We start from the raw sequence: 9,993 nt of genomic DNA on the forward strand, positions 1-9,993 counted from the left end.
TTGCTTCTGTATTGAGAGCGATAGAGTTCTGAGGTGGCTGAGGCAAGGTCTCCAAGTAGCCAGAGGGATTGAATCGGCGCGGCAAGTAATTCAATGGTTGTGCTTCCTCCAGTGACATATCATGCATATCACTCTGCTGGAATGTCCCTGGCAGACTCTCCAGAAATGCGGAAGGGTTAAAGTAAAGATCCGCATTTGCCGAACATGTACCATAGAGAAGCGCGTTATCGTGTCGAGGCACCTTAGGAAGATGTTCCAAGGATTCAGAGGGGTTGAAGCAAAGCTCAAAAGAATCAAAAAGATGCTCTTCTGGCTGCATGAGAGTCGCATTCCGAGCTTTGGCTAGTGAACTAAGTATCTCTTCTGAGACTTGTTCTACTAGTATATCACCGGGACCGTGTAGAGAGCGGTTTCTCGAGTCCAGCAGTTCTTCTAAATAGCTGAAAGGGTCGGCTCGGGGTTCAAAGGAATTAAAGTGTGCTGAAGGTTTTTGTGAATCCATAGCTCTTGCAGCTTTTCTGCGACGGCGGTTTCGTGTCGACTTTGAGGCAAATCGTGGTTTGGACTTTTTAGTTTGTTTATAAGGACAGGTATTCAGAATAAGTTTGAATGCCGTTTGCAGGTTATTTTGATCGTTTTTGTCGTAAATCACTTCCCCAAACGCAACAAGCGCCTCCAGATCAACATCTTTTACCTTAGTCCTTTCGAAACTAGAGCAAGTTAGCTTGGAACACTTCTCGAAGATGGCAGACTAACTTAGACGAAGTACCTTGCAAGGGGGCTAATACTAATTCTTCTCTTGCTAGCGATGAGTACTTTTGCCCATATCGTCGAAGATGCGTACATTTATCACGTAACTGCTGGTTGTTACTTCCAGGATAAGCTTGTTCCACAATGTTTCGTATAGCTGTAGTAATATATTTAACTGACTGTGCGTGAGAAGATGCTCGCAACCGCAGTACTTCTTCTTGAATGATATCATGAAGGATGATAAGAAGGACCCTACGGCGTGCAGAGACTTTCACACAGTCGTCGGTTCTACAGTCTTCGGTGTTTTCGTGGCAGTCTTTGAAAGCTGGGAGCTTTAAACATTCCCGTACCCACGCGCTCTCAGTGTGGAAAGGTGCAAACCCCCAAAACTTAGTAGAGGGATTGGAAGCCCAGTCGTGCAGGGGATCAGGTGCGCGACCGTGCCTCCATTGTCTCGTAAGAGCGGCAAGCCGTGTTTGTTGCTTACTCGATAGCCTCTGACCAAATTTTGACCTCCAGTCCCTGAACCAAAGATCGACGTCCATCTCGAAAGCGCTGAACAGGACAAAATCTTGTAATTAAATTCTGTCAAGGGCAAGTTGGTCAGCATTCTGATCAAGAAGCAAAGCAGACTTCCTTACAAAACTCCCGGCTATTGTAGCGACCGCAAATCCAGGGGTTAATAAATGACTGAAGTGAGGTGAGATCGCTTGATCCTCAATCCCCGCAGCCCCGGATGCTTTCTAAGCCGATCAAGTCACGTGAAAGACGAGGAAAGTGGGAAGCGATGGATGCTTATTCATTGGGCGCCAAAATGGCCTCCCTTTTGCAGATTGAACCGTCCCACTGCTATGGTCATCCTCTAAAAGCAGGCTCCCCGCCTCAAAGACCTTTCGTTCATCGCGCACGCATTGGCTTTTGTCGAGAAGACTCCAGTCACCTACAAGCACTTGGCAAAGGCCATGAAGGCGAACAATAAATTCGTTGAGGAGTTCGAAAGTCTGGTCGCAAGGATTGCTGGAAATCGAGTAATCGATGAATGTGTCCGCTCCCGAGCGATATCTCGTCCGGTACGGCCCCGTGTGATCTGATTCTCCGTCCAAATTCTTTCCTGCCCTATCGATGCCAAGGCCAATGATTGCGTGCGTATCTTAGTTATTCCTGCAATCTTAGACGAGTCAACATATCTTGATCGCGTCGGGACAGATCGCTTTGATAGGTTAAGCAAAAGTTAAACTCGAATAATAATTAGTCCCACCTGAGACGTCGTTCAGCGACCTTCCGATATCCTCGAATCGAACCCAGCGGATAGATAAAGATGGCGGTAGAGGCGGAGAATCCTTATCACAACCCCAGCCCCATTCTGCGACGGCCGATCCTTCTCAGATTGGGCGATGCCCTGTGGTAGTGATTTGCGTTAGCACATTCCGTCCTGTCTTGGTCAACCCGTAAGTATTGGTGGTCACTCGTAAGTATTGGCGGTCACTCGTAAGTATTGGTGGTCACTCGTAAGTATTGGCGGTCACTCGTAAGTATTGGTGGTCAACCCGTAAGTATTGGTGATCTAATTTTACCATCCCAAAGTACTTCGTATGCCTTGGCCTTGGATACAAAAGAACTTGAAGTCTGTTAAACATCTTGTTTTGTCTCTTTACCCAGACCATCTCAAGAAAAAAAAGAGAACACACTGAAGCTTGTAAGTCAACAGCCCACTAGGTTATTGAATACGTTGAGCAAGACTGACAAGAATAAGTATCGCATCATCAACATTCACGTAAGCAACCTGGCTAAGTGAATTCTGCCAAATGGGCTCAAGAATAATATAGGATGTGTGAATTTTACACGATTGAACTCAAGGACACTGATCCAACAACTGGAGCCACACGACACTATACCAAGAGAGGCGATAAGAAGAGAGATTGTCGTCTGGAGACCTGTCCGACATCTGATAATTACAAGAAATAGTGAGTGCCTGGCTCTGATGTTGCGTGAAGGATAACTAATAAGTATGTTATCTAGAGACCAAGGTCACTCAAGACAGCTATCGCGCGATGAAGATGGGCGAATAGGGGCTTGCTGTCATGTTCAACACATGACCATCTTTAGGAAAGAGAACGTTTCATTTTATCATGTCTTTGCTTTGCTGCAGGTCGCCGTAAAGCTTCGAATGGACATATCACTCTCTAGATGTTCAAGTAAGCTGGCATATAGTGGAAAAAGAAAAACAAAAAACAAACGGGCACCCTTTAATCGTCCGTGGTTTCCATCAAGGCAATTGACCTTCTTTCTCATGATGATAATAATGGACACCAATCATTTCGTTGGCAGAATGAATTGCAGTCAGAGGTGCAGGAGGTGGCCTATCGAACTGGCGTGTAGTCCCTTCCTTGATTACCAGGACACTCCAGGTAACATCAACGTTATTATACCCAACCCGACAAGTGCACTCGATGTAATCCGACCAAGTAGCAATGACAGAATGAACGACCCAACACCAAAACCTGCTGCTGACGAAAGAAGCCCGGGGGCAACATCCTTGACCAACAGACAGACTAGCTTAGTGTGTGGGAATCGATGGATGGATCTCCTATTGGGTGGCCGGTATGGCCAGCTATCTAGTTAACCTAGTTAACTTAACGTAATTCCCGGGCGGTAGGTGCGTCCCGGGCGGAAGGTAGTTTTCGCGCCCGCTTCAATGCTATACAGACTTTCAACTTGAATAACTTCATCAATTCTTAACTAAATTATACAAACTAATGACTATTAGAAACTGGACAATTAGTTCTCCTATGGCCTTGTATCCAGCAATTTGAACACCTTGGTGGAGCACGACGAGGTTGTTCCAAAGTTAAAAGAGCACTTGAACTCTCGACCCCCTCACTAACTTGAACTTCATTATTTCTTGACGAAATAAGGTCTCTAGCCTCTGAAAATGAAAGGCCATCTGTAGGAGGCATTAAGCGCTTAGAGCGACCTTTTTTTACCATATTTTCTGCAACGTATGAGCGGAGGCGTTGGTTCTCCTGCGCCAACAACCCGGCGTTGTACAAGGCGAATTCGCACCCCTTTACCATCTCATTTAGTGCATGCTTTGAAGGCGTTGAAGGACTTTGAGAACCAATTTTTAGAAGCTTTTTAATCGAGGAAGCTTTTCGATGCACTTGGCGCACTGTTTGAGGCGTACAAAGTTGAGAGGAAGGAATTGAATTGGTCCCTCTGCTAGGGGGGGGTGTAGGAGTTGACAATCGCATTTGCAACTTATCCAGTACTGCAGATGGTGAGAAAGGAAGCAACCCGGTTGCCCTGAATCCGCTTTGAATATTCTGTATTGTAAAGACCTTTTTGTGGGCTTGAGGATATGCCTTTAAGAAATCAAGCTTGTCGATATAGTTGGATTGGCCACATGCCTTTTTTTGTATAATAGAACCATACTCTCTCTTTAAGGGACCAAAGCAGCCAACATCAAGAGGTTGCAGAAGGTGAGACGAGTGGGGAGGCATGCAAAGAGGAATAATATTATTCCTCTTGCATGTAAGGTCAAAAGCAGGAGTTAGGTGGCTTCCATGGCCATCCAGAATAAGAAGTGTATACCCCCCCCTCCGCCGCTCTTGTATAGCTGGAACAAAGCAATTTTGAAGCCAGCGGAGGCCAATTTCATCTGTTGTCCATCCATTCTTGCTTACTTCAAGTCTCCATGTATGTGGAATTGATAGTTCTTCAAACCAACCTTCAATATGGCGCTTGCCTTTGAAGATGATTGTTGACGGAATCGACCACCCGCTTGAATTGATGCACTCGATTGTTGTAACCCATTCCCGATTGCCTGGCTGTACAAGCCATGGCTTGCCTGGCATTTCTGCTCGAGATACCACCTTTGTTGTTGCAATTAGGCCCATAGCAAAGCCAGTTTCGTCAAAGTTATAGATGTCCTCATCCAAAATCCCGTACTCAACTTTGACCTGTTGTATCTCGTCGAAAAATGGTTGAATAACTTTAGGATCTTCACAGAGTGCTCTCTGACGATTGATCTTTCGAGCAAACCTGGTTTTGATTTCAGGGCACCTCTTGGTGAATTCTGTTACCCAGTTCTTTCCGATCGGTTGATTGACAGTTGAGGATTCGTTCAGGATAAGTTCTGCCATCTCACGGACCTGGCAGTGGCGCGGGGCTGCTCCGCGAATGTCAAGTGATACTATCCAACCTATTAAGACCTGCTCTTGGTATAGGGATAGTCTATGTTGGTGGTTGCGGAGTTCTGCTTGAGATTGTCGACCATTAAGTCTTCCTCGGAGGGTATTTGGATGAATATTATAGGCACGCGCTGCAGGCGCAATTTTTGGAAATTTGCCATTTTTAAGGTCTTGAATCGCGCATTCGATCCGGCCCTCTTGCTCAACCAAATTTCGCTTTGTTTGACGCGCTTTTCGTGGCATGATAATTGTTGAAAGTTAAGGTCAAGATGCGCGTTGAGGCGGGCGCGAAAACTACCTTCCGCCCGGGACGCACCTACCGCCCGGGAATTACGTTAGTTGTTAGGATATCTAGCTTACTAATGTATGACTAAGCGAGGTCACCCCTGGGGGCAGGCGGTACCAGGCGGCAGTATGCTCCGACATAGTGAGGCGGGCACGTGCATAACCCGGGGTCTGTGCTCGTTTTCAACCTTTTATTACTCGCGCGACCCCCGGTTCCTCTTTCCTTTCCCATCCTACACCAGTCAGGTTTAGAACCGCCGCTGATTTATTTAGGCCTCTACTACTCGCAATCTTCAGTCGTGTTTTATTCAACAAAACTTTTTTTTTCAACATGAAATTCCATTCTAAGACAGAGCGCTGGGATCTTGAGGGCAGCCCGAAGTTCCTATACACACACGTCATATTCCAAGGCACCAATGAGTACTTCTCGGCCCAGTTGCCTGACCGCTTCAGGCGTGCAGAAGACGTCGCCGTTCCCGATTCTTGCCTTCAAAAGATTCCTCAAGAGCACATCTGGCCCTTGCTAGAAGATAATCTCACAATATGTCCTGACCCTGAGGATCCGGACATCTACATCAAGCAGCCTCGGCTCTCTGGCTACGATGGCTCAGCTTTTCTCAGCTTAAACCTGCTCCAAGAGGCACGAATCTGCGAAATTCTCCGAAAATCTCCGCATGCAAATGTCGCTAGTTATTTTGGCTGTGCGGTTAACAACGGCCGTATCACCGGGCTTTGCTTCAAGAAGTATGCGGAAACACTTGCGGATCGCCTTCGGGACGGGCGGTCGGTTGACGACAAAACCTGCTTCCAGCAGATTCAAGCGGGAGTTGACCATCTTCATACTCTCAATCTTGTCCACAACGATATTCATCCCGACAACATTATGTTTACAGACAGTGACGCGGCTGTGCTCATCGACTTTGATTCGTGTGCCCTTCAAGGATGTCCGCTTCCCGCAAAGAGGGGCCAAATGCCCGAGGGTGCCTGCACCGCGGAATTCGAGAATGATGATTTTGGCCTGAAGATGATATTGGAAGAAGTTGGAAAGGCGGCTAGCTAGTCTTTAAGTACCGGTATGCTACTTGGCCACTCATTTGATGGTGTCAGATAAGGTCAGGGTCGTCCTGCTAAGCGTCGAATCGGACCTTAGGTATTCTGATATCAAGAGAGAGAAGAGCAAAGTAGAAGATGCAATAGTAACTTGGTTCGTACTGGCGATCTGACTATGTTACTGTAAACTGAAGATAAGGCACGAGAGGCAGAAAGTAAATACAGGTGGGTAGTGAGCGTCCTTATATACCATCCCTCATCGTCCTCGTCGTCCTCGCGGGAGCCCGCGGGGGACGGCGGTTCCGCGTGCTCGTTGTCCTCCGTTGGGGACGTCCGGCACGATCTCGCAGCGTCCTCTTCCTCCTCATCCGGGGACGATGGGCACGCTCGGGTCGGAACAACGTTCCTCCTAGCGCCGTCGTATCACACCGGCAAGGCGTCTGATTGATTGGCTGCCGTTTGTTCAGCCTTTCTAACAGATGGGCATTGCATCATGTCATGATCAAAACCGATAAGACTAGCGGTCAATGGTCTATGTATCAAGAGGATTTAATTATAACACAGTAGCTTCCTCTTACACAGATTTTGTGACTTCTTTCTTCCAAGTAACCTTTAGCCCCTGTTGTCCTTGGGTGAGGAGATTGTGATATCTAGCGACTGACTGACGTATTAGTCGTCGCCCTGCTCGAAACACCAATCCCCAGACCATGAGATACCAGCAACATCGCTTGATCACCATGACGCGCGAGCAGTGTGATTCAGCAGGCTACTACGGAACTTCTCGTGGTTGGGGACATATACTGTACGGTGCTGGAAATAGGGCGTGTTTGACAAGGGCTGACAGACGCCTGAATGGAGTCATTATCTCTACTTTATTTAAAGAGTCTGTGCCCATTTGTGTCTGACTCAACATACTACGAAATGGATTGACGATTATCTCTTACCTCGTCCAAGGTTTCAAGCGTCCCTAATCTGTGTACTAAACGAGGCTACTGCCCGATAGGAAGCGTATGCGTGACTCAGATTATCGTCCAGGCTCATCGGCATTGGTTTGAAAGCAGGGTGTATTATTTCTATTATCTGCATGGTAGTTTTCCTCTCCGTTATTCCCAGGCCCAAAAACCAAGCGGGCTAACGCCCCTATAAACCGGTTACACTTCGATAGATGAGCGCAATTCCTTGGAGAGGTATCATAGCAGGAGGGTGGTATCATCAGTGGCCACGTATGCAGCGGGTCGAGTAGTGAATTGGGCCTTCTAGATCTGGTCCAAGGCCACTGTTCACCCAGAGCCGTTGGCAGGGGCGTATTATTACATCCCTTTGGACCATTTATGGCGAAGTAGCTTTTAATGAATAAAGTACATCCCAAGTCATTAATCACATAATCTGCATACCCTGAGCCGAGCCCTGGAGTGATGGAGATATTAAACTGTTCTTTACCCCGAAGAGGGCGAAGCAGGACTCTGCCAACGTGACTTAGGTACCGTTACTCACACCGCCTACCACTTATTGACTTCACGTTGACTTCCTGTTGACATCACATCGACTTCTCGTCAACTTCCTGTCGATTTGCCGTCGACTTCCCGCTACCTCGCTAACGTCCCGTTACTTTCTGCTTCTCCAGCTTCCACTTTACTGTTGAACTCTAGTCTGGTTAATATGAAGCCAAACATTGCCTTGAGTCTTCACAAATGAAATGTCTTCTATTCCCTGATACCAAAGTCCGAAGTCCTCAGCATGCTGGTAAATGTGCCCTGTTTTGTTTCCACAGCGCCAAGTGCTCTGAAGCCGAACTTAGAGTATAATCGAACACCAGCGGGGGAAGACAGAACAAATGCGTCTAATGCATTTTCATCAACATAATGACAGAATATTTGTATAAGCATGGACCCAACACCTCGCCGTTGATGATCTGGATCCACTGCCAGGGAAGTGACCCCTAGGAGAGGTGAGCGAGCTATTAGTACATCTAGGTTGGCTATGGACATACGGCATACTGGATAGCCCTGATATTTCTGAAGGACTCTCTGTCTCTCTTCTCTGAGCCGTTTTGAGACACTGAGCCACGCAGCCACATCCAAAGAAGGGGGACACCACCTGTTTCCACTTCTCACCTTTGTCCCCTGCCCTGCTTCAGACTCATTTATCGTAACATTTTTGGCGCAGTTCTCACCGTCCATGCCCTTTGCGAAGACACCTGGGCTAGTAGTCCAGCCTATTAGTCCGACAGGCAATCCATCCCCGCCACATGCCTTGTACAGGGTTTCATCCTGTCGATTAATTGTCTCAATGATCCCATCAACTGTCCACTTAATTTCATCCTCACTCTGCTCCCACTGCTGCCCCTTTGGCCGCGAAAACATTAAGCGATAGAGTGGGTTGTCTTGGTGTGCATGGTATTCGACTTTTCGTACAAGCAAATCCACATCCTCGGGTTGAACAAGCGATATCGAAAGTTCCATTATGTTGGTTGATGGGCGAATATAGGCTGTCTTCGTGAGGTTTTCCTGAGTTTCTGCACCAGCGCTTTTTGGGTTGCTTCTCATCTATTATACTGTGTTCAAGACGTGCGGTTCTTGCCTAAGCTGTGGAAGGCATATGACAAGAAATTGACTCGAAGGTGGAGGGTGAAGGTTGAGGAGGAGGCTCGCAATAGGGTCCGGCAGTCGCAGTCTTCGGATTATATTGGTGATGGAAAGCATTTGGCATTAGCACCTAGAGGCTGGGCATGATCTACGAAGTCAAATGTTGCTATTAGTGTCCCGATCTCTATCGTGTCTTACACGAGGTCGAATTCGAGGCTGCTGGGAATGAAGATCTGATTAGCGAGATATTGTGTGGTGAAGTTGACAGGGGCTGAACACTGTGCTGAAGTATTACTGCCCGTCAACCGTCTGCCAGATGGATTAGTCTGCCGTGAGAGTGTTATTGCCAAGGTCAACTAGTCCTGCTGTGTCAAGCTGCTTGGGGTTCAAGTTGTTGAAGATAATGAAAGTGCTTAAATGAAAAGACTGAAAGACCATCTCTTGCAAGACTATGTCAGATGTAAGCTGTTGTAAGGACTTTATATCCGAGCGGAGGCTCACCATTACCTCTTTTGCCTTTCTTAACCTTTAACTTCGGGCTTATCGGCCATTCTCGAATGTCTTGTCACGCTTGGTTTGGGTGTCTGGTCAATAGGCGGGCGTCTTTGAAACGAGTTCCGACCGGGTGACTGAGGTAAAAAGAGGGAGTGCGAGAAAAGAGGACCAGAACCGCGAAGACGGCTCTTATCTAGGCAGAGGGGCCGGCGGGCGTTGATGAAATTACAGCGTACCGGGCGGCTATCGTCCATCGCGAAGGTGTCTTGTCGGAGATCGCAGAGCGCGGGATTCAGGTCAGCGGGGTTCAAAATTATGTGTCGAACTTCGCCACGTACGTAATATTTGGTACACCACCCGAAGAATATGAAGGTCTGATTCATTCAATCTAGCTACGATACTGCACTAAATACAGTCAAAATAGGGGTAAGCTGACTAAAGGACTGAGCAAGCGCTGACTAATATCCAACCAGCGTTCCTAGCGGTATCCTAAGTTCGACACACCCCCCCAGCGTTTGCGAGGTCATGTATTACCTTTCTAGGCAATAATAAAGCTTGAAAGTGCCATCTCCGGCTCTTCATTAGTTCTAGTGGCCAGGTCTTCCTGTATCACCTTCTGTAGAACCCGTTGCATCGGA

General features: G+C 47.4%; 4 protein-coding genes across 4 annotated transcripts in view; 1 reads left to right on the plus strand and 3 right to left on the minus strand.

The window, feature by feature from the left end:
- The window catches only part of BDV14DRAFT_180621 (uncharacterized protein), a 2,662-nt gene extending 1,207 nt beyond the window's left edge, over window positions 1-1,455 (minus strand). The window contains exons 1-3 of the mRNA XM_073769942.1: window positions 1,392-1,455; window positions 762-1,335; window positions 1-715 (exon numbers count right to left, since the gene is read on the minus strand). Of these exons, the coding sequence (XP_073624360.1) occupies window positions 1-715; window positions 762-1,295 (1,249 nt within the window). The 5' untranslated portion in view covers window positions 1,296-1,335; window positions 1,392-1,455. The remainder of the gene's footprint in view (window positions 716-761; window positions 1,336-1,391) is intronic.
- Window positions 1,456-2,414: 959 nt separating this feature from the next.
- Window positions 2,415-3,076, minus strand: BDV14DRAFT_180628 (uncharacterized protein). The gene is made up of 3 exons (XM_073769943.1): window positions 2,770-3,076; window positions 2,495-2,714; window positions 2,415-2,437 (listed from the first exon to the last, which is right to left on the minus strand). Exon 1 carries the CDS (start codon window positions 3,040-3,042, stop codon window positions 2,878-2,880), a length of 165 nt encoding a protein of 54 aa, XP_073624362.1. The 5' UTR covers window positions 3,043-3,076; the 3' UTR covers window positions 2,415-2,437; window positions 2,495-2,714; window positions 2,770-2,877.
- Window positions 3,077-5,464: 2,388 nt separating this feature from the next.
- On the plus strand, window positions 5,465-6,473 carry BDV14DRAFT_180630 (uncharacterized protein). The gene has a single exon (XM_073769944.1). The coding sequence runs from the start codon at window positions 5,557-5,559 to the stop codon at window positions 6,283-6,285; it is 729 nt and encodes a 242-aa protein (XP_073624363.1). The 5' UTR covers window positions 5,465-5,556; the 3' UTR covers window positions 6,286-6,473.
- Window positions 6,474-7,907: 1,434 nt separating this feature from the next.
- Window positions 7,908-8,737, minus strand: BDV14DRAFT_192316 (GNAT family N-acetyltransferase; the record flags this gene model as incomplete). The annotated part of the gene is made up of 3 exons (XM_073771620.1): window positions 7,908-8,029; window positions 8,089-8,214; window positions 8,266-8,737. 3 exons carry the CDS (start codon window positions 8,735-8,737, stop codon window positions 7,908-7,910), a joined length of 720 nt encoding a protein of 239 aa, XP_073624364.1.
- Window positions 8,738-9,993: the final 1,256 nt, after the last annotated feature.

This window comes from Aspergillus stella-maris (assembly GCF_047715825.1).
Source record: "Aspergillus stella-maris strain CBS 113639 unplaced genomic scaffold BDV14scaffold_65, whole genome shotgun sequence".
In the NCBI taxonomy this organism is placed as follows: Eukaryota; Fungi; Ascomycota; class Eurotiomycetes; order Eurotiales; family Aspergillaceae; genus Aspergillus; species Aspergillus stella-maris.